This window comes from Chaetodon auriga, chromosome 19 (genome assembly GCF_051107435.1).
Source record: "Chaetodon auriga isolate fChaAug3 chromosome 19, fChaAug3.hap1, whole genome shotgun sequence".
Taxonomy (NCBI): domain Eukaryota; kingdom Metazoa; phylum Chordata; class Actinopteri; order Chaetodontiformes; family Chaetodontidae; genus Chaetodon; species Chaetodon auriga.
Window position 1 is genome coordinate 18500840 of NC_135092.1, and position 24567 is coordinate 18525406.

Genomic DNA, 24567 nt, shown 5'->3' on the forward strand with positions numbered 1-24567 from the left:
TCATAACAAAAGAGATCTTCTCTAAATGTCCGTGTATATTCATTATGTAATATATCCTTGTTTTTATTATTAAAGAATTCTTGTGTGGGTTAGCTTGCTTTTGGCTATCTTTTAAGTAATCACAGCTCTCACTGTTAGCATGCTTCACCAGAATGACAGAAAATACGGCACATGTACTGATACGCCAATAACACATGTATCCATTTGGATTCAGTGTTAAGTCTGACATATGGTCAGTGTACCAGTCACTGACCCTCTAATATATTAACTGACCACACTACAATGCAATAAGTAAATAAAAACTGTATTTACACAACAGCACAATTTCAATATCTCTGCAGAGCTGTGTGCATATGTGTTTAAGTATGAGGCCCAGCCATGAATATCTTTGACTGCCTCTCAGTCCCACTGTGCCTGTGAATATTTGAACTATTCATCTCTGTACTGTTTGCATTGGATTCCCATAAGAACATATTAGATTCTCAAAGTTATATGAATCCCAACCTGACAGCAGTGAAGCCCTTCTCAGCTCTGACAGGGTTTCTGAGTTGGATGAAACCACTGTAGAAGTCCTACTTTTCAGTTCTTGGACTGCCTGACTTTGCCGTGCTGTTGCGCAGTGGCTCTGCGGCTGAAATGATTTACAAGTGAACGTCCATTTCTGTTGTCAGCAGTAAACATGCAAGCGGCTTGACACGTGGTAGATTCCTTTATCAATGTTATTTCTGCCGCGGCATTAATTATTCATTTTCATTAGTGTTGCATTTTAAAACAAAGAGAGGGAGACAATACATAAATAAGACACAGGATATGTGCATGCTTGGAAACATTGCTTTCCACTAGATGAGCAGTGTAAGCTGGAGACGTGGTGCATTTCAATGAATTCAGTTCCTACTGTGCAGTGCCTGCGATGTCAGAGTGACTTACTTTGAAGGGTTTATGCAACTAAGGATTTTGTCACCCAACAGATGAGATTCAGAGGAGATGCTGTCCTTAAAGGTTCCATCCCACCGCGAACACACACTCAACCTAAATGTATGCACATCTCTAGTAACTCAGTCTGCCGTAAAGAGTGTGGCTGCATTTTTCTCTTTGTGAGCAAATCCCATGAAAAGACACAAAACAACAATGAATGATCCTACTGACAATTACTCTCATTGCCTCCAAATCCTGACGTAGTCTAGCTTATTACTCCAGACCTTCATTGTCCAAACACATCCATTGTTGCTGTTTTGAAAAACACATCAGTGAGGCACACTGTTGCACTGGGTGATGTGTTCCTTTATTCCCATAAAGGCTAGCATTGCTTTGAGTCAGTCCCACATCCTGCTGCTTTAAATGCTCGATAATGCACCAGATCCACCGCCAACAAATGCACATTTTACTCCTGGTTGCTAAAAAAAAAAAAAAGCCATTACCGTGCCTTGCTGTTTTAAGCAATTATTCAGCCCTTTTGTAATATACATTTCAGAGGGAACCAGAGAGTTCAGATTGTCAAATATTGAGAGACAGACACGTTGTTGGCTTTGCCCTTTTCATGGGTTTGTTGACAGTGAGAAAACACAGAAAAGCTCTAAGATTATAAAAGGAGCGGTGGTTTTAAAACTGGGATCTATGGACAGGTGGGAACGCAAAGGCTTGCAGGAAATGGACATGAACACAAGACCAGTGTGGAAGCATGGTAGACAGGCAAAGATACTGTTTACAATGGTATTAACTTGAAATTTGCCCAATATCCTACCTGGATAAAGAAAAAAACATGATAAGGCAAGGTAGTGTGGCTTGCATTGTGATTGGATCCCAGATGTAAAATCAAGCTCTGCATCATGGCCACATTCTTAAAAAACAAAAATCTTCCTGTTACAAGCACTACTGCTCAAGCAGGCCCAGTAAAAGATACACATAGTAGCAATAAATAGCAGTTCTTCCCTTGCAAGAAGTCATTTAAAACTTGATGAGAGTCATTCACTGCATTGTTTCCAGGTGTGAATGGGGCCAAACACTTTGCAATGGTCATAACCGGCAGAAACAGACAGCAGTGCGCAACAATTTGGCAGGGAGCTGTGGGAAAGTGGCCGGTATAAATGTTGGAGAGCTGATTAGGGGATTGGCAACAGGTGCACAGGTGAGATTGGAAACCAGGTGATGGCAGGAGACACTGATGACCCACTGCAGAGCGCTGAGTGAATAAGAGGCTCTGACAGTCTTTGTGATTCTTCATATGCTAACAGACTATATTTTATTTTTTCCTGGGAATGCACTAAACACTGTTGTTCAGCTCCGAAATGGAAATATACGTAATTTGAAGAAAATTAGCACATGATAAAGGACCAAAAATCAGAAACTGTGTTAAACTGTGTGCAAAAAAACCTCCCAAAAACCTAAAGCAAGCCAGGCTAAAGTGGACCTGCGGTATCAGTCTGATCGCAGCGGGGGTCCTCGGAAGAACAATTTCTCTGCTGTAAGGGATCATTAAACTGAAAAACTTTGAAAGCCCTTGTTACAGAGGACCAAATTCTTAAATAATGATGATGGTCTCTTTTTTTAATGTCCCATGGAACCCGAGACAGCTTCAGTTTCCTGTAATGAAAAGCAGAACTGGGAAATTCTACCATTTATGTGTGATGATGATGAAAGTCGGAGCTAAGTAGTCGAGGCTCACACAGAGAAACGGAAAAGCTTCGGGGAGATGAAACATTCCATATCGTGTAGGGACTGTAAAAAAATCTTGAATGGCCTTTTTCAAGAACTCTGCCGGCTGTTTTAAATTCAGAGGTTTTGACCCGGTGGAGGCTGGCATGCATAATCCATGACATTGTCCCCATCACAGAGCTCCTCTCCTGCTCCCCGGGGAATAGATTTTGTATCCCTTGTGTAAGACGGGCTCCACAGTCACAGACAACGGTGCTACTGTTCTGCTCTGCTGTAGCTTACAAGCTCTCCGTGTCCGTCTCCTCTTCTCGGCACTAACTTTTCCTGAATTCTCTCTCTGTGTGTCTGTTGTATGCTCTCTCCTCTCTAGCTGCCTCTTTTTCTCTATCACTCCGATGTATATGTCTCATCACTAAGCCATACTTCTTCCTCTCTGACTTCCACACGTCTTGTTTTCTCCTTTATCCCTACATCTAGTGTTATCTCAAATCTCCGTCTCGGCTATATATCTGCTTCTCCTCTGCGGCGTCACGTCGGCGCTCCACCCTCGCGCCTTTCTGTCTTCATTTCGACCTACTCGCGTTCCACCTTTTTTTTTTTTATCTCTGCTGCACTTAAGACTCCGTTATCCCGCTGTGACATCCATCACCCGCCCATCCATCTCATCATCTATCTTTTTTGTGTCTTCCCTCGCAGCACAGCCATTCTCTACCTCCTCATTGCCTTTTCCAGGGCCGTCCTTTCTGGAAAATAGTTAACAAAACCGAGTAAAGCTAACATTTTGACATTTCATTATGACAGGGTGACTTGACAACATCCAGGGCCGCTCCTTCATGTTGATATGTGCGTCTCCAGTGCATGGCTGTAAACAAGTGTTAGCTTATGTTTTTCTCGTCTTCTCTTTACGACTCATTTGCTCCGAGCGTTCCTTCCCTTTGCAAGGGACCTCATTTCCCTACTTTCACCTCTCCCCAGGCTCGCGTCCCCGTGACTGCGGTGATCTGTACGCCAGTGGTCAGCGAGAGGACGGCATCTACTCCGTGTTCCCTGTCCACCATCCCGCAGGCTTCCAGGTCTACTGTGACATGACCACAGACGGAGGAGGCTGGACGGTGAGTCAGACGTAAACACGCACACACACACACACACACACACATTACAGTCGACACACAGACACAAAGCTCCTAAGCTCTGTGTTTATCCACTGAAAATAGAAGCATTCACTCAGTCGCTACGTTCTCACCAAGGTTGTAATCAAGATGAAAAGGGGGAAACTGAAAGCCCTTTCACGATGTCTGTTTTTTACAAATCTGCTTTTATTTACTAAATAACCCAGAAATAAGACTGAGAGTCACTGAGCTGGATTTTTTTTCTAACTGCAACACCAACATTCAAATCAGACTCATGCAGTACACGAAGTTCAATGCTGTTTTTCTGAGCACCTGCTGTGATGATAGTTGTACTGCCTTAGGAATCTCATATATCAATCTGAAAAGGTCTCATCAAAGTTTCATCACAAAGCAGCGAGGAGATCTTAAGCACAACGTTCACGTGGACCTGTTTGAACACAGTCCATTATGTTTCATGCTTCGCTTTTCATTTGGAGAGGCAGAATATTAATTAGTCGCATCGAAGTGGGAATGTCAACAGGTAGAGTGTAGAGAGAGAAATGAATACAGACGAGCGATGCAGAGAAAGGCAATAAAACAAACACCGAGAGGCACGAGAAAAGTGCACCGCATCCGATGAATCATGGTGACATTTTTTGTTTAGCAGGCTAAATAAATGGCGCCATAATCGCAAAGGTAGGGATTCAAAACCATGTGAAAGCTGTTGCTGACAGCTGATCGTAAATCTAATATATACGCTGATGCTGAGATGTTTTTCCTGATATAAAGATGGGATGACTTACAGCACTGTATGGGCAAGAAATGTACAACCAGCTCATAAAAATACAGCTTCCATTTTTTATGTGCAAACCAAGTTTTTATTGTGGCTCAAACTCAAAAAAAGAGAAACTTTTTTTCCGTCATAGCTGGTGAATCTGACCTGCTTATGTTTTGATTATTTTTTTTTAAATCTTGCATTCTTGTCTTTGTATAATGATATTTCTGAGAGGATCTTGTATTCTAAAAAGGTGACACGGAGAAAGTGTATTTAAGTGTGTCTGTTTTTTTCCTTGATCAAACATCTGTCAGCCTGCTGGCCTTGCTAAAGTAAACATAGTTGTTTAAGTGAGACTGTATACTGGAAGCGCTTTGTCTTTTGGGAATGAGAGACAGCGAGGTGAACAAACATTGACACAGAGCTGTTTGAAGTTATATTTGGAAGTGTGGTTTAGATATATTTTACTGCAAGTGCACGCACACACACACACACACACACACACACACACACACACAGTCTTACTGGTTAGAACCATTTATTTCCCTTTGTTCTGGTGTACTGTAGCAGTCCTCGGGGAGAGCAGAGCAGTTCTTAATGGAGAACTAAGGACTTGTAACACTTAACAGAGTCTGAAGTTCCAGCTACATGAATCCATCACAACTTTTACAGGTTGTGACATATTTCAGTGAAGCATCCAGGGGCTGATTTTGGAATCCATCCGCAACTATTTAAGGATTGATTTGCAGAATCTGTACAGTGAGTCACTATGGAAATTGTTTTTTTGTTTTTTTTTCATGTCATGCAAAATGATGCAATCAGCATCAAAGGTGTTCCACATCCTTAAAGGGGATAAATACATCTACTGCACTTGCATCTGCTAGCTTCCTTCAGCTTGTGGGTGTGATTCTGCCTCGATGACAACATTTTGATGAATATCTTAAAACGTCTAAGGATGGACATTTTAAGACTTCCTTCCTCGGATGTGTGAAAATATTATGAAGGTGTAAAAATTTACCCGTGTTTTCTGCAAAAATGGTTTCTCAAACCTCTAAACAGCTTTGCTCGCAATTTGTGGCTGCAAACAAATGCAAATGTATTTGTGATTTCTGTGGCTCTGAACCGTGCTTCTACAATAATAATTAGCAAGTATAACAAAAATAATACTAGCTCAGTGTGTTGGTCCCATTCTGCCCACTTTACATTGCACTTCCACCACAAACATGCACATCAAACAACTCAAGTCACTGTTACATTGGCATGACAGTGGGCTGTGTGTGTGTATGGGTGTGTGCCTCTAAATCGGTGACTAACTGTGAGATAGGCAAGGTCGTACCCTCCTATCATCAAATAAAACGAGACTGTCAGAGTGACAGAGTGCTTAGCACAGCATGATGGAATAGAGCTACATACCAGCCTGTCAGCGGATAAATGCTTATGTGTGTGTGTGCATGAATCAATGTTTGTTTTAAAAAATGTCTGCACCTGCACAGAAATAGACTGCGAGTGCGACTTCCCCTCCCTTTCCCCGCTCGTGTTAAGTATAATGCATATTGTCCTATAAAAGGATTTACATAGCAGCTCAGATTGAAGTGATAATGTTGCAGCTACTTATCCTGCCTGGTGTGTTGAGCTGATTGTGATAACGCTTGATCCTCATTAAGAGATCAGCGTGGTGCGATCCAGCAGGGGCAGGTAGGGAGACAGGATGCTTGGCGAGTTGAGTGGCTTACTGTCTGTCTGACGGCTGAGCTTAAATAAGGAATGAGCCATATGCTGCCGCCTCATTAGCATACTTTGACATACCGTAGCTCTGTTGCAGAGACTGCTGCAGACAGACTGAGAGATGAGGAGGTTACTTGGAAGAGGGATGGAAAGGAGGAGAGGAGACAGTGCGACTCAGGAGAGACAAAGAAGAGAGGGCTCGATGGAAGCATTAGAATCTGATGTGGAGAGCGCGAGAAAGTGATAAAATACAGATAAAAAAAGCACGAAAGGGGAACAGCAATTTGAGTTTTTTCCACACTCTGAAATGCATTAATTCCGATATGACCTGCGATAAAATCTCTCTGTTCAATTGTATTTGCAGTAAAAAAGGTGGCCCTCAGGGAGCCTCAGGGATAATGCTGCTGTTTTAAGTAATGGTGACAGCAGGAGACTAGGGATCTCATTTATAACCGTCGCGTTTGCACAAAACGTGGTCTGAAAGAGGAGCGCGCTGCTCCCCATGCAAAAATCGTGATCTGTGAAAACAAACTTGAGAAAGTGCGCACCTGTACGTGAACCCTGACCCATGCTTAAGAACATTTCAAGGACCAGGTCGTATTATGATGCCTCTCACACATTTAATTTAATATCAAATGTTGATTATAGATCCACGCCATCGTAAACAAGCCACACACCAGCAGTGCTTTCTACCTGCATGAGCCATAACTGTCCCTTAAGCACCTTTCAGTTTGGAAAGATATCTGAACTCTCAACTCAAACTGCTTTCTGACCTCCACCTCACCTGCAGAAATTCCTCTTCTTCGTCCTTCCTTCCTCTCGGTTGTTGCCGTGAACCATTGATCGGCGGACTCATTTATATGCATCAGCATTCATGCAGTGCCTTGCATTGACAATTTCTGGTTGAATGAGGGCGTGAAGAGGGTGTGATATGAGGCTGATCCACGTGGGCACATTTCCAGGTGGACTGTGATTTAGGAAGTGAACATTGCCTGACTAAAGACCACCAAACATTTGTTTTGACTGCGCGAGTATGTTAATATGTACGTCCACTCGCAAGGCTTGTGATTCATAGTCGTGATGCCCAAAGAAGGTTTCCTTTAGATCTACAAAATATCACATAATCCATCAGGTATTGCCACCCACAAATAATTTTATAAATAAATAATCAGCTTTTAAAAACAGGCAATAGGTAGTAGCTTTTTCACCCACCCATCCATACTATGAATTACTCATATTCCTACATAAATGATAGCGCTGCCTCATCAATACATTCTGCTCAGTGGTGTGCGTCGTGAGCTAGAACTTTTTCCCCCAGTCACGGCCGTGCAACACACCCTTCAGCTTCTTCCAGAGAGAGGGAGGAAGTGGGGGAAAGAATATAGATTAAAAATGTGAAATAGATTAAAAAATAGCTCTGATGTGTTGCTGACAAGGACATATGTGCAGTAATGAGTACAGCATGTTACCCAGGGTTTCTTGGCTGTACAGATGCAGTGATAATGCACACAGAAATCACATGAAAACAGGGAAGAACGTTCTCAAGGGCAGAATGACTCATAGATCACATATAGCAATGGGGCTATTTTGTTCGGTGAAGACGTCAGGCAAAAGTAAAAATAAACAAGAAGAAGCAATCTACAGGTAAAGCTATCTTTTGCTGGGTATAGTCACTGAGTGCCAGGTGTTTATTTTAGATCCATAAGATGTGCCAAATCTGTTTGCAAGTCAAGTGTGTTTGCTTAATGGAGCTGCCCATTATATCAGCAGGGAGACAATAAATACCATAGCTTGTAGTAAAATATGCAGATTGATTTTAAGCTTGCAGTCTTTTTTGTCAGCTGTCGGAGTCAGGAAATTTAAATTTGGGCACAGCTGTGAGTCTTTAGCAGAGCTGAGGTGACGGTGTAAGCAGTAATCACGACAGCAGAGTGTGATCTCCTGTCAATCAAGGCAAACCTGACCTGAAACAAACTCCTGTTTAACGTGACAGAAATAACATTCTCTCTCATTCGAATGAGAAGTTGACTACATAAGCAATAAAATGCATTATTACTCAATTCAGGACACTCAGCCCTGCTGTATGAGCAGTAGCTTATGGTGGCTAATGTTAGCTAATGGAAGCAAATGCACTTTATGACAGACAGGTCTGAACCTTATGGCTTTAATGTAAGTGTAATTACCACTTCTGGCCACAGTGGCCGCTGTTCAGCAAAAGTAGCCTCGCCTTAAATCATAACAGAAAAATAACTTGCAAATCACTAAGAAACTCAAGGAATTTCTGACTCTAAACTACTGTACGGTGGCCCAGAGCATCAAAACACTACAACATTTCACAAAACACAACAGCACTTTGGAAAAGTCGTGTTTTGTGAAATGTGTTTTGACCCCCAGAGCCACCATACTCTCTCTCTCTCTGTATGTACATATATATATGGGGGCTATTCACCCACAGTAAATACAGTCTAAGTCATTAGTGTCTATTCGAACAACTAATGGACAGAGAAGAGAAGAGAAGAGAAGAGAAGAGAAGAGAAGAGAAGAGAAGAGAAGAGAAGAGAAGAGAAGAGACATTAGTCCAGGTTGATGTGGATGGTTGTCTGAGGAAATTGGGCAGTATTTCTCCACTGCCATAACTCACGCCCTGGAGACTGTCTGACCACAGAGGTGGGAGGGATGATGGCAGAAAGGACATAAAAGAGCTGTCATTACGAGGCCCCGAGCGCCATCAAAACACACCTACGAACACGCACACATCACACATTCTGCTTACCTTAACAGAAAGAGTGTATTAGACTACACCGAAAGGACACACATATAATCAAAGAAGCCTTCATGTCTATGTACAAAAGATATGTGTTCGCATGTGCTTACAGACCCACACACGTACTAAAATATGTATACACACAAGCCCCTCACTCAGATAAAGTAATCCTTTGGGCATGTGGTCTACCTGTTTCTGCAAAAAGAGATTTCAATTGCCATTTAAATGCAGCCTCGCGGCTTAGGGTAATGTCTTCTATTATTACTATTTTATTTGTTAAAAGGAAAGGACTAAAAATGACCAAGGCATTAATAATGAATGAGAGTAGATATATCAGAGTGCAGTGTGGGGCTGCATTATCAAATGGTGCTTTTATCAGAAGTACTGCAATCACTCTCAAATATTCAATTCAGCTAAGAACTGAAATGTAAAAGTTTGAGATTGAATGTACGATTGTGTGCATGTTGTATCACTCTTTTAGAGGCTTGGAGTGCCTTTTGAGCATTTCAGAGTGTGCGTTATAGGCTTTTCAGGATCTCTATCTGGCTCACAGGCTCTTCAATATTTCATCTCTGTTAGTTTATTGGTTTGGAAAAAAGAAAATCCAGGATGGATGTTTTTCCCGTTGTGTCTAATCTGTAAGTGTTTTGCGAGGCAGGGAAATTGAAAACTTCAGATTGCTATCTAACTTTTGTCCAGAAGATAATTGTTTTCCTAATGTGTCGATTGACTCCGCTTGGCTGTGGGCTTATTCACTTGCTTTTTGTCTTTTTGTTTTCTTTTCTCGACAAGGATTCAGACGTCTTTTTTGTGCCCTCATTAACTGCCATGAGGGGTGTCAGGAGCATTATCGCGGGTAGTGTCAGATGCCCTTTAGGACATCAGTGCCATTAGCTGGGCCTGGGGGCAGGTTACATGAGGAAAGGTTAGACAGCTGTGTCCATTCAGTGATTTTATATTTCCTCTCTGTTGCATGTGTCGGCACAGAACTAGGACACCCTGTAATATCACTGCTGCTGGATCCATGCTGAATATAGTTGGATGTTTTATGTCCCATTAGAATTTTGTTCCTAATAAAAGCTGAATCACTACATTTGCTTGCAAAACATGCCACTGTGAAAACTTATGTTTGTCTTTTATGTGTATCAATACTCCCAGAGCAGGAGTAATATGGGCAGTATGGTGGTACGGGCATATTTTGGTTTGCAACTGGTATTTTCTGTATTTGACGTATTTCTCAGCCATGCAAGCAGCATCGCTCCAGGCGTGGACGGTCCACCCCTTTGGTCCTGGCTGACCTCAGCAACTATTGCCTGAATTTCCAAGAAGTTTTGTGCAGACATCCACCCAACAACCCCGGTGATCTCCTGGCTTTTGCTGTAGTGCCACCAGCATGTCAAAGTTTCCTTTGCTCAGTGAAATGTCTCAACATCTACCTGATGGAACTGCACCACTATTTCATACCTGGTCTCTGACTTTGCTGATCTCCTGCCTTTTCCTCAAGCGGCACCACGAGGTTGACTTTTGTGGTTTTGAAATGTCTGCTGGATGGATTGCTGTGAAATTTGGTATACGCCTTCATGTCTCCTACGGGATGAATTATAATAACAACAGTGACCCCCTGACATTTCCTGTAGCGCCATCGTAAATCAGACTTTCTGTTTGTCCAATGCGTTAATAATTTATGACCAAATACTTGCAAAATCAATTACCGTCAGCCTAAGATCTACTCTGGGTTGAGTGCTAATTAGCAAACGTTAGCATGCTAAAGTGCTCAGCTAGGTCGGTGAACATGGTTAACGTTAACATCAGCGTTGTCCTTGAGCTCGTGAGCCTGCTGCATTTATCTTAAAGTTACTCCGTGCCGACAGTCTCACAGACCTGCTAGCTTGGCTGTAGACTTATCTTAGAGTCTTTTCCCGTTACTGGGTCATTGTCGTGCACAGATTAAAAAAAAAAAAACATATTTAAAATCTACCTGTGTTAATCTGGTTTCTCTTAATCCCTTAACCCAATAAGGGAAACCAGATCTTTTTGTTTATGTTTTAAAAATCAGGTTACTGCTTAAAGCCAGGAATAATCTTTTTACTTAAGTACATGTAAATGCAGAAATCGCGTTTGCATGTGTGTGTGTGTGTGTGTGTGTGTGTGTGTCTGACACCGAGAGAGAACGAGTGTTTGTGGATGATTGTGTTTCTCCTTCTGTTCTTGTTTGCTGCTGCTGTGTTTAGAGCACATCTGTCTTTCTGATAGGATTATAAAACATTCACCAACAGATGTTTGCAGTCCTCTTTGAAGATAGCAATTCCGCAGACTGCTGTGGATTTATGACTGCTTTCATCAGACAGTGTTGAATTTGCCACCATATCATCAATATTCTTAACAATGTACTCAAATTGTTAGCAATTCCTCTGCGAGTCTGTTTGGATCTGTCTTAAATCTATGAAAGGAGGTGTGAGCTTGCCGCCTCTGGAGTTGATTGTATTAGCCTCAAAGCTTGCTTCATTTATTTGTTTATTTCCTGCTGCATTTCTGCTTTGCGCTTAGTTGTGTATGTGATGCACAGCTGTGCCTGAATTTGAATTTCCTGATGTGTGTGTTTATTTATTTCTGTATTTTCAATTTTTCCTCTATAATAATTCTGTCTGTCCCTCACGGCGGATGTATTAATCACTCTCTGAAGATGTTACCAATTATCTTCAGTTAGTCAGTATAGAGCAGCGGTACTCAGTGACATCTGTTGCCAAAGCACCAAACATATAAACATAGTGTGTGCTCAGTGTTTACATGCCAGGAGCTAACAAGCTATTGGCACATTTCCTATTTTCCACCCAGTCACATGCCAGATTGTAAATCTCTCCCAATCAGCTTTGGAGTGCTTGTGTTGATTCTTCCCTGTGTTCTGGTCTGTCAGTCAGGGTGTCCGTCTGTGCGCTCTGCGGGCTCCCAGTAGTTGACAGAAATCCTGCTGAAGAGCTTAAGGCAGCTTGTTAAGTAGCCTTCATCTACTGCAGAGATTACAGGGATCTTAATGTGATCATGCCCTTTAGCAAGTGTTGGGTGAGATGGTCGTTAAGGATTTTCCTGTTAACACTATTTGGCCATTTTAATGAACTTGGGGGCTTGAAAGGGCAACTCACACTCACCAGTTGCATTGTGGTGGATGCTTACTGGAAGTACTTTAATGATACACGCATTTACATGTTTTTTCAATTCTACACTACATAGATTTTTTCCTGGAAGTCGTGAAAAACACAGGTCTCACTTTTCTGAAGAACTGTCACAGAGTTCCCTTGACTGGAGGGGAGGAGTACAAGAGACTGTTTACTGTCAATACTTAGTTTATGATGCCGTGCTGACACAGACTCTCAGACAAAACATGTTGCAGCAACCACTCTCCCCCTCAAAGGTACGTTCCTTCATCTGTATGCGCCCTTCTGCCTTTGTGCAGTACTATGTTACCATACATCAATAAAAACGGCTTGTGCAGAGAGTGTGGTGGGAGAAAGAGAGCGATCGGAAAGTTCAACTTTAGCTGCACAACTTTCACATTCAAAAGTGGGGTCAGTGGGAAAACCGAGTTGCTAAAATCTTTAGTATTCTGAATTACTAGTGATAATTTGGTGCAGCTTTTAAACATAGTTAGGAAACAAAAAAAAAAAAAAACGTATCTAGTGTAAAGTTTGTGTGCATACTTAAATGTTTAGGTGAAGAAAGTGAAGCTTTATGAAGCTTTTTGAAGATAAACAGAAGGCGAGAATATATGATATAATTATGCCGCTGCTTCTTCACTAACTCATAAACTCTTATTGTGAGCTCCCGCAATTAAACAAATTCCTCATATTGACGATTTCCTTTGATATAGTAAATATGTGATACTGCAGGAACGGAGGAGGTAATCTGAAAAGAGTCGTCTTTGAGAGATGCGTTGTTTAGGCTTTGTGGAGCTCCGAACCGCCTGCATAAAGAATTAATTACTAAGAGCTGCAAGGAAAAGGAATACAGTAAAAACACTGCAATATGGAGAAAGGCTGATGGAGAGTGCAGGAGCTACAAGATGAGAGGAAGTGTCCCTGAGTCAGCCTTTATTTTTACTGGACAGATTGTGAACACAAACAAATATTTTGCAATACAATAGCAAGAGATAAAACTTTTGTGAGGCTCCAAATGTTTCACTTTTGTTCAGTGTCAAGAGAGGTTTGATTCTATGGTGACTGTTGACGGCACGATCCTGATCTGGGTCCTTTAATATTGCGTATCTGCTGATACCAGATCTGTTCTGATACTTACATTTATTTAAATGTAGATTTTCTGACAGATGGAAATAACAGCTGTGGCCTATATTCATTTAAACACCTTATTTCTCACAAGCTACTCGATCCAAATACTAAAGCTCCCGGTTGAAAGCTATTAGAAACTCACAGGCTTTGATTATTGATGTGATGTGAATGAAAAGTTAAATGAGAAAAATGCAACTCCTTAAACTGATGTGGCGCAATCCACCAGAGAGGAGACGTACCACTTTGTTGGATTTGCCAGCCTGTCTGACTGAACATCTCGGCCTGAACCCGAAGTCTCTCACCGGGCCGCCAGTTTTTCACATCTGCACACACGTGAACGCTGTAGTAAAGGAGAGCAGTGCTATAACAGGCGGAGGTGACAAAGCACACAGCACAGGAAAGACAGGATCAGATTTCATCGGCTTTTTCTTTTTCCATCCATTAAAATATGTCCGCATTGTCCCCCATTACCGATCTTTAAGATCAACTCGGGACATTTCTAGACTGTACCATGGAGTTGAAATAATAATGCATTATTACATCAATATCACATGAAAGCATTTTTTTCATTTAGGCCTTGATGTGTGTGACTGCACCGGCTTCCATTAGCTATTATTATTGTGTTTGCTCCCAGTATACTAATATGAACACAGGCGGTAGACATTATTGATTTTGTGGGTCAATTTTTGGACGGTTCTGTACTTTATGTTGTGAAACACTGAGACCTTGCTCAAACCTCTAATAAAATGGCTGCTGTGGCACAACTGCAGCTCTCAGTATGTATGGCTGGGATGTCACCTGCCCCACGCCCATATATAACAAGTCTGTGAGCTTCTGACCTTGACAGAAACAACTTTGATGTCAGGAGTTGCCCTCCAGCCAGACATTGTGTGGAAGGATTTGTCAGCTGGGATGTTCAGCTGCGTCCCAGCGGAAACTGTGTTTGTGTCTGCGTGCGGCGGGTGAGGTGATATGGTGGCCCGGGCTCAATAAAACACAGGAATTTGAGCCACAGTGGAAAGAGTTCATGCATGTATATTTATAGACAGGTGCACTGCGAAGCTGAGTTTTCTTTCTTTAAAGGTGAACATTGAAAAGCTGTCGTTTTGTGGCGCTAACAGTCATTTTTGCCGTTTCCTTCCTGACCGTTGGTGGGAGCGAGTTGTCTCTGAGTAACCATGATGTGAGAGTCAGAGCACAGAGTACAGCCTGCTTATCTGCCTCTCGGCTGCATAATTCTGCATGTTCTTCACCTGCATGTTACCAGTGATAAAACAGGCCAGGGGCGACAGAACGTCTTCACAGTACCTACAAACTTGGACATTAACATTAACACCCACACACTCATACAATCCTGCATGTACAACACGGACATATGGTTACAGACACACACTCACAAACAAAAGCAATGGTGCAAACACGGAAAACACACATGTAATGAACAGATTTAGAAGTGCACGTAGAGAAATTTCTGGCTTTCCATGCAAACACAGGCCTGTATGTGTACACATGCACACAGACAATAGGCAGGCATTCGTATCACATACAGTATATTGTCACTCTAATAGCTCTGTGACGCACTCCCAAAATCCCCCCCTCCCACTTTGCACTTTCGACCGCTGCCTTTCCCTCTTGAAACAGGAAAGAAAATGAGTCTCTGTAAGCTCCACGTCTCCGGGGAACACACACACACACCCACACCCACACACACACGGAGACCTTCAGGGTCAACATGCAATTAAACCTCAGAGGGGCTCTCCAGTCTTAGAAGGATGCTAGACATGGAAGGAGGCAGGGCCGGCAAGACAAGAGTGTTAACCTTAATCTGAAGTGAACTGCTTGCTGGTTAACCTGCTGCCGTGGAGGACTGCTTCATGTGACCACCGGCCTGTTTCTCACTGCAGCGGTGACTCACAGCGGCAGGTACTGCTGGTGTCTCAGGTTTTCTGTCAGAGCAGTGAGGCGCCAGCTGAGGCACGAAAGCCTGGTTCAAAGATGTACGCTGGCCTGTAACACCAGGGCTTCCGAATTGAAGATTAAAACTGCACCTGGATCTAACATGCTGGGTTTGTCTCATAATTGTGCTTCTTGTGTAAAATAGATGGGGTCTGCATATGCGTCAGTGGAACAATGGTGGTTTGAGAGCGTACTGCTATTCATTCTCTATTCTTTTCATCTCAAGCCTCAGACTCTTTGTCTTATGTCAGGTGGCTCTACAGTATGTATGCAGCTAGCGAGGCTTTTGACTTTTTCAGCATTGTGATAATGTGAGCGATGCATTGTTCTCAGAGGCCGCAGATGATGCGAATAAAAGTTAGCGGCTTGAGTTATCACTGTCTCAAATCTTTTCAGAGAAACCGACTGCAGTCTGAGACGTTTGACTTCCTTTGGTTTTCCTGGTTTTTCTGAAGTTTCTTGTGATTTATTGGGATGAGGGGCCACTTTTTGTAATTTTCTTGCCTCCTAAACTGCTACTAATACAGTGAGTGCCAAGGGAGAGAGAAAAAAACAATTAACCATGGATGAGAAGGAAAACCTACTTTTTAATGTTTTCAGTTTGCTGTCTTCTCTGTTTCAGCTCCTTTCAGTGTAGGGATGAGGAGGGGCAAGAGAGTGAGCGAGTAAGATAAGGAGGCTGAAAGGTCATTACTTAAAGAATTTAGTAACATGAATGTTGTTTCAAGCTGCAGTCGGCCTCTAAATCCAAAGAAACCATGTTTTACTGCAGTGTCCTTAGAACAGAGTTGTTGTTTTTTTTTTTTTTCGACAAGTCTTTGACGTAAATCTCACCAGTTAACCCCAGCAGCCGTTAAAAAGAAAAAAAAACCCAAGGCCACAGCTCTCTCACAGTCCTTGAGTGCCACGCTGACATATCAGTAACATGATGACGGTGCATTGTTTCCACTGTCAAGTGCTGCAGCCTTTTCCCCAAGGTCTGTTGATTAAACGGGACATCGCTGGAGTAATGGCCTTATTAACAGGGTACTGAACCCTGTGAGTCATATCATTTAATATCACTGAGACAAGATTTCATTGAGGTAAACATCTTTTATGAATCTACGTCTTTTTACAGGGGAACATGTTTATTATAAGCCGCTGTATCCAGTGTGGGATGACAATGTAAAATCATCAGTGAATACACACATACAGTACACTGATGGTGTTGCCTCTGCACTGAGATAAGTCATCCTGTAGGATAATCAGTGTGCTACAGAGGTGCATGACTGTAGACACTTTCATTCATTACTTATTATTTATGTGTGTATTTTCTAAGATGCACATTCAAGCGAGTAAAAATCACAATGCATACGTCTAGAATATGAAATCCCCGAGATCTCATTTCCTTTAGACTAACCTCATTCAGCTGTCATACGATGCGACTGAGCATACTTGATGCCATGTGTTAAAGGTGCTATTGATAACATTCAGCCACTAAATGTCCCTCCTCCCTCTTAGTAAAGTGGAAAAATAACATTAACGCCACATCCCCGTCGCTAGCTCACTCAGACACATTCATTATGAAATAAGTCTACAGCATTAGTACTGTTTTATTAACCGTAGTTGACGCTACTCCATCTGTGCATTAAGCTGTTCTGTAGCACTGAAATGTGAAAATGAGCCCCCTGTATTAATGACTGAGAACGTCATTTCTGTATGATGTATACCACACATTAATATTGAAATCTGTAGAAATGATATATAACCATGCACTAGATAGATGCAGATAAAGAAAAAAAATATCACTGTACTGCCTGTCCACTCACAGCCGACACAATAGGCTTTGAGTCGACAGTGGATACAGTTTCTTATATGAAATCATTTGTAAATGAGTAACACAAGACTACAGTGGCTGTTAATAACATGAGCAGTAATTCAGTCACTGCGTCATATTAATTAGTATTACCTCAGATTCAGATGTAATATAAGGAGTCAAATTCTGCAGAACTGCCCAGTTAGATTCCCGTGTTAGCTTGAGGAAGTGAGGAGGAATAATCACTGGCATCGTTACCGATTACTGGGACGCGAGTCTGATGGTCTAATGCACCATGACTGGGGTGAAGCCTGTGAGAGTCTTATGCAACAGCTGATATAAATGCCTTTGTTTCATTATGTTTAATTGATAACTTTGTGCAGTACTCCATGCACTATTACCACTTGTGAGGGAGGGGTTCAGAAGCAGAATAAACAGTAAGCATTTGTATGTTTTAGTTGCTCTATAAAGAGCCCATAATGGGGTAAATAGATTAAAGGACGAGCGAGGTGATATTTCATAGTTTCCTTATTGTCAGCAAATCCCATGAAAAGACAATGAATTGTTCCCACTAACAAGTCCTTCCTGTGTAGCCGAAGAGGGACATATTTTTTTTAGTCTCTGTGACATTGACCTCCTTTTGGCCAAAAACTATTAAAAACACATCAGTGAGCTGCACAGTTACACTGGCTGCCATGATCCATCATTACTATGAGGGCCGCCACTTTATTGAGTATTTATGGCAGCAGGACGGTGTTTGTGGGATTGAATCAAAATAAACTGGCACATCAAATGTGTATTAATCTGCAGCTGAAAATAGTCCCCAACAAATGCATTATTTACTCCTGTTTGAGTAATATTTGCTAAAATCTACAATGCACAGCTGTTTTAAGCAATTACTTAGCATTTAAAAAAAATAGATGTTTATTTTTAGCTGCTATCATGTCTTACTTGGATATAAAGGCTGGCAAGGGAGGGGCTCACGCAAGAGAGCTGGAACCTTTGGAAAGTGACAGGAGCCGCTGGGTAGAAATACCTGCAAACGCCTGAGAGTTGAGGTTCCTGAAAAAGACTGCTTCACTGATGAGGGGGGGGGCTTGAATCTGACAACAGAATTTATGTTTGAAGATGATCATGTATCTGGAAAAAGGGAGGAAATCAATCCTTGGAATTACGTTGGAGCAATGCAGAGAGCTCTGAATGAGGAGATGAGGAATCCCCACAGTCTCTAGATGGTGCTGATAAGTGATGATGATCCAGTAATGATGATTAAGATGATCACAATGACGACAATTATGAGGATCAAAATGATGAGGATGAAGATTTTGCCGTTGCGCTGCAGGATTTTGTTCCTTTTCTGTTCGGATGTTAAAGGCAAAGGCAAAGGCGCCATATGGTGCCTTATGGTATGTTAGGGGATTAGTCATGCTGAACATAAACTGTCTCATGGATTTCCTTTGTCATTTCAACATGAACGCAGCCTTCCAACAGCGATTTCTAGACTGTTTTCCATCTGCATGCATTTCCTCTCCAGGAGCACGTTTCCAATTTCCTTTCATCCTCCGCCTGACACTTGGTATGTCAGCACTTTTAATGGATAGCGTTTTTCATGGGGTGATACAGATGCTGCACCATCACACATGCGCGCACACACACACACAGCTGAGCTAAACTGCCCAATATTTGCTATTATTTCCTTTGTTTCTCGTACTGCAAGGGTTGCCATAAAAAAACCCTACCACATAATTTCTCCACAGGCCATCACTTTATATAGAAATTTCATCTCTCTTTGTGTATTTAGGATTATTGTTCTATGAATATAATCTCTTCTCTGTGATTTCAATTAAGGATTCAGATTCCATAGCGATTTGATTCAAAGTCAGTCAAGATTTAATGGATTCCTTTTATTAGCTTCCGACAAATTGCCTTTTTAGTGGGAAGAGCGTTTGCATTATTCATTTGTGAAAGAGCAAGCATTTATGAGTTCATTTAGTTTAGTTCTAGATGAGCTCAGCGACCAAGAGTGGGACTTAGAATGACTCATCACAGAGGAGGATGAAATGCACTGTGTGAGATGAATCTCATGTGACCCTTAACCCCTCGCCTTTCTGCCTTGGCTGTGTAGGTGATCCAACGCAGGGAGGACGGCTCTGTCAACTTCTTCAGAGGATGGGAGTCCTATCGTGAGGGATTTGGCAAGATCACCGGCGAACACTGGCTCGGTAAGTGGCTCAGGTGTGCGACTGTGCGTCAGTGTGACTCATGCATGCCTGCATGCCGTCCTGCAATTCTACAGCAGAGAAAACCCCGGAGAGTAGATTTTTCCATAACTTTGTAATCTTGATTACAAGACTTTAAAACAATCACCTTATCAAGAACATACTGATAGCCACTAACATGAAATTGCTCAAACTCAAAGCAGAAAGAAGAAAGATTCTCACTCACAGAGAGTGAAATAGTTAGTCATGGTGACGGAGCAAGATAAAGAGAAGCCCAAAGAGAGGCAGACAGAGAGAAATTAGACGGCTCTGACCCTTCATATCATCAAGAATTCAGTAACAGCTACAGTTCTGTGACAATGAAACCCATTTCAGTGAAAGCGACAAAGAATATTTCACTAAATTAAAAGGTGTGTGTAAAGTGCACTTCACCAGAGCTGTCCGTCTCGCACCACAAAATCACGACACAAGCCAAAAAGCACAGCGATTTGATATTCAATTACAATATTTTTTACGCATGACAAACATAACAGCAGTATAATTAATTTTTTTTAGCCTTTTCAGCAGTTGCCTTCTGCTTAAAATGTGTGTTTTTCAGCGTTCCCGTCCAAATCCTTGTCTCTCTTGCTGGCAGCATGACACATACTGTAAGTCCGTGCCTCCCCTCAAATTTGACAGGAAGAGAATGCCAACAAAGAATGAATTCTGCTGTGAAATTATCAACTTTATCAAAGCCAAATCCCTCGTCTTCTCACAACTTCTCATTAAATGTACCAAAAATATTTCCTCTCAGGGGAGGGGGCTACTCTTCAGCTCCGTGGTTCTTGTGGCTCAAAGTTAGCGGCTTGCTCTTGGGCATCACCTGCAACATATTCAGTGCAGCTTTATGGAATTAGACCTTCATATCACATGTTCTGCTTAGTTTTATGTTTACGTTCATATAACATGCAAAAAAAACCTCCTGGCCTGAAAGGGTTCAGAAATGTACAGCTTGTTCTTTCCATCATAAACTGGCCTTTTAGCTTCTTTTTAATTGGCCTGACATTTACTCAGGTAGCAGGAGAGCCTGAGACAGAGCATGAAAGCAGGTCTCTCACACCAAGCATGAAAGTATGAAGACTGACGAGCAAGAAAGCGCAGTATGAGGGTGAAACTGGGACCGGTGACTTAACCCAAAACTGAACTGCAGCTGAGGAGTTTGACTCTGTGGCAGCATCTAATCACTGTTTTCACAGAAGTAATCAACATCTCGCAGGGATCGCAGACTTTAATTGCTACATAATCTCGTCTATTATCCCTGTATACCCACATTCCCCCAGTGACATGCCTCAGTGATATGTTGTTCTTTTCTTCTTCGTTTAACATGCAGTCCAGCACGTCACCACAGTTACCTTCAGTCTACATACACAGCTGAAGTGCTTTAAATGCTGTCGTTGAAAACATGACCTTGGGCGTGTGCTTGAAAGCGGCGCTTCTGAACCATTAGCCACCCTTCAAGCACTCGCTCTTTGTGTCCTGATCCCAGAACCTTCAGGGCTGCTGCACTCCTACTTGGCACATGCTGTACATACTGTGACTGCACTGTGATTCATGGCTAACTGAGATTGTGATGGTGACAATGCTCTGAAGCTGGCGAGATGCCCACCAGTCATGATTCATCTCATCAAAGTTGATGTGAAAGCAGCTTCTCTTATAAACTTCATAAAGTAAACTGTTGCCCAATCAGCATCCATGGGTAAAATACTGGCACAGAAAGCTGTTTCATGTTCTTGCACTGCTGATCACCGAATCTGCTCTGCTTACACAGAAACACCAGCGCTTAGAAATGCTTAGCATTTGCAGAAATGTTGTATCCCAAGGAAATTCGGCTTAATGAGATACCACCACGGTAAGTCTGCGCACTTTGAAACCTCTCATCACAGTTTGCTCGTGATTTGACTGGTAGAGTAAGCGGAGCCTGAAGAAGTGTATTTCTGTGAAAACACACACTTGGTCATGGTCAAGGTCATGGACGTGCCACCCCACAGCTGAGCTACTCTCCCATCAGTACTGCCGATTAAAGCATGTATACACACATACACTTCGAGAGCAATACTGAGACATTATGAAGTATCCGTGAGCAGCCCAGCATGCTAAATATTGCAGATTAACGATGGCATATGGTAGATTATTTATTTATTTTGTGTCCCATCTCTGTTTATTACTGTTATCAAACCAAGAAGCTGCTTCATTTAGGCAATCTTATGAATTATAAGTAAAGGAAGCTTTAAATTGTAAGCGTATGCTGTTTAGATGATGATGCACTCACAGACTAATCTGCGCCACCTACAGGAAAGGAGAGTAATAGATGCTGCAATTTTAACACTTATGCCACCTGCAGGTAATGAGGGGTACAGCTGCACTTATTTTTTTAACGTAGCTACTGTTTTGTGAGTTTGTTATCCAGATTCTTCTAATATTTTACACTAATCTGCTTAGAAATTCAATAATCAAATAGATATTTGCCATTGATTTTGGTTGCTATAATCTGGGCATAACATGAAGTTATTCCAGGCATCCATCAGACATGAGCTCCACTAATTAATAATTCATAATACATATATAGGTTGGGAACATTTAGGACTGCTGCTCTGTAATTCTTTAATATTAGCTTGGCCTCCATGGTTTGGGGTTCTTCATCACTTTCACCACTCCCTGTCCTTGCTAGATGTAGGACTGCTTGTATATACTGTAGCTTTTGCAGAGTTTATGTGAATTAATGGAGATCTAGGTCTCTTTGCTGACCTGAGGCCATTACAAAGTGCAGCCCATAATAAAAAACGTGGTTAGAGTGCCAGCTCGAGCTCCCTATGGGACGCTGTAGGAACATGGTGGGAATATGGAAAGCTCAGGATTTAGCAGACTGAATTTGAATGAGCCGGCAGGCTACTTTGAACCTTTCAGAGTACCCTTGCTCATTCAGGGTGTGCTGTTGTCTCGTCACCCCCATCATCGATTACCCTCAGGGCAAAAATGAAAAATGGATCCATGCTTGCCTGCAGCCTAGAGAGAAATTCATTGCAGCTACCTCCGCCAGACCAATATTGCTCACTAATCCAGGAGATGTGCAAGATGACACAATCGCACATGTGAGAAAATTCTAGCACATTTGCTACCATGTGCATGAGGCAAATGAAAAGGGGTTCTGGGAAAATCAATGGGGATATCTTTTCTTTTGGCAGTTTGGCAGCTGAGGTATCACATAGCTGAGAACGTATGGATTTTAAGTGGACGGTCAAACTGCTGCCGCAGTGAATCACTTTGATTTAAGACAGCCTGTTGTTGTTACTTAATGATGAAGGTGTAGTTTTACAGTGAAGGATAACGGTTCGGTCTACAGCCAGTCGGTTTCTTGCTTCGGTGCAAAACATCAGGCTTTGATTTGGGACCTGTTTTTTCTTTTCCTCTTTAAAGAGAAGGACAGCACGTGTCAGTCATTTGCTGTCATTTGGATGCTGTTTATGTCGAGCAACACATAGCAAATAAAGAAAAGAATCTGGGTCCTATGGATTATATAAAGATAGAATTTCTACATGCTGTGTGTATAACTGTAAAAGCTAATATAGTACTGAATAATCTCTCCCAAAAGACCATGCAAAGAGCATAAAACTGGGTCAAGGCAATTCCACTGTTGCCATCAAATCTATTAGACACCTGGTCTCCGAGGCTGACGTAGACTTGTCTATCTGTAATATAGGTCCTGAAACAGTTTATTGCTGTCCCAAAGAGACTAACCTAGTTTTCCAGATGGCCTATTACAATAACATATCTTGGTCTGTAGCGTTGAAAGCAGCACTTAAATCCAGCAGAAGAGGGTAGATAAATTGTCTATTGTCATATTCATGTCCTCTCTCCTGCCTTATGCGTCCATTAACCGCGGCTATAATTCATATTTGTGCACAAGCAAAACATTCTAGCAAAAACTCAAAGGTGGCAGTTCAGTTGCTGTGTGTTGTACAATTATGGAAAATTAGTGTAAAGCTGACAGACAATTTCCAGTGCAAAGCTATCATCAGCTCTGACGCTGAGCACAAGTGTTTTGAAGGCTTTTTGTCGGAGAGTTTAGTTGTCGGTTTAGTTGTCGTTTTAGGTGTAATTTTAGGAAAAGCCCTGAAGAAGCATGTTTGAAATTCCATGCAGACGTTGTTCTAACATGTCTGAGTGATTCATTTAAATTACACAGAAAGACAAACTTATGACAATCTTAATACATTTATATTTGATCAAAGATTTGCTTGCTTTACCTTTTCTTTAGGTAGAAAAACAGAAACCTTTAACATTCTTGAGCAGTACTCAATTTTATTAATCAGTGGAGCATTTACAGCTTAATCAATACCTCTAAATGGAATTCTAGTTTTCTGCAAGCTCCAAGTAACATTAATTAATATTCATTCGTTGTCAAACCAACTGCTGGATTGGATTCCCGTCATCCCGTTATTTGTTTTCATTCAGCTTTCTTATCAGTTGAGTTTTTTCTTTTACACACTACAGCCATTGCGGACTGTTTTTTTCTGGATCAATACACATTTTGTCTCATTTGAAGTAACTACAGGAATTATGTGAATAGTGTAAAACCCCAAACTAAGAGGTAAAGCCAAGTCTTTTCTTGTTTGAGGCAAAAAGAATAACAGACACTGCTCCCTGGTTTTTGAAGCATCTGGAGGACAAATATTGATCCCTAATTATCATTTTGACACAGTGAGAAAATGTGTCCTCAAACACGGAGAGTTTTAAGGATGTTCTAGTTTGAGCAGCAGCGGTTTTCTGTAGCAAGAGGCGAACATGCTAGTGCTGCTAAAGCTCCGGCTGAATGAAACTTTGCTCTCTGGGCAGTAAAACAGACAAGCTGTTACTCTTCAGAACAGAACCTACAAGGGCTCTTCAATCTCTGTTGCACTTTGAGTTACATAAACTGGCGAGGTGAATCCACTCTGGACATTACATTATGTATCTGCCTGGTTTTCCTCTCTAAGGAATGGACCATGTATCGGAGCCTGTGTATCAGGGAAATTAGGAGAGACAGAATCTGCTTTCATATCAGTGAAGGTTGGTGTATTGATGTCACGGTGCTGCCCTCACATTCAGGCTCTTTTCATTTACGGTAAGCCGTTTTATTCGCCGCAGGAGTGTTCCTCCTTTATTCTGGCCGGTGTTTACATCCCGCCTCAAGACTCTGTGAGGGAGGCACTGCAGCGCTTGGCTAACCAGATAACCAGTATGGAGCAAGAACACCCAGACTCTCTTCTCATTATT

The 24567-nt window shown here is 41.9% G+C and overlaps 1 protein-coding gene across 2 annotated transcripts in view; it reads left to right on the forward strand.

Moving 5' to 3' along the window:
• fibcd1b (fibrinogen C domain containing 1b) overlaps nucleotides 1–24567 on the forward strand; it is a 95419-nt gene that overhangs the window by 44164 nt on the left and 26688 nt on the right. For both annotated transcript variants that reach the window (XM_076758335.1, XM_076758336.1), the window contains 2 exons: nucleotides 3628–3764; nucleotides 19182–19278. In XM_076758335.1, coding sequence (XP_076614450.1) covers nucleotides 3628–3764; nucleotides 19182–19278 — 234 coding nt within the window. The remainder of the gene's footprint in view (nucleotides 1–3627; nucleotides 3765–19181; nucleotides 19279–24567) is intronic.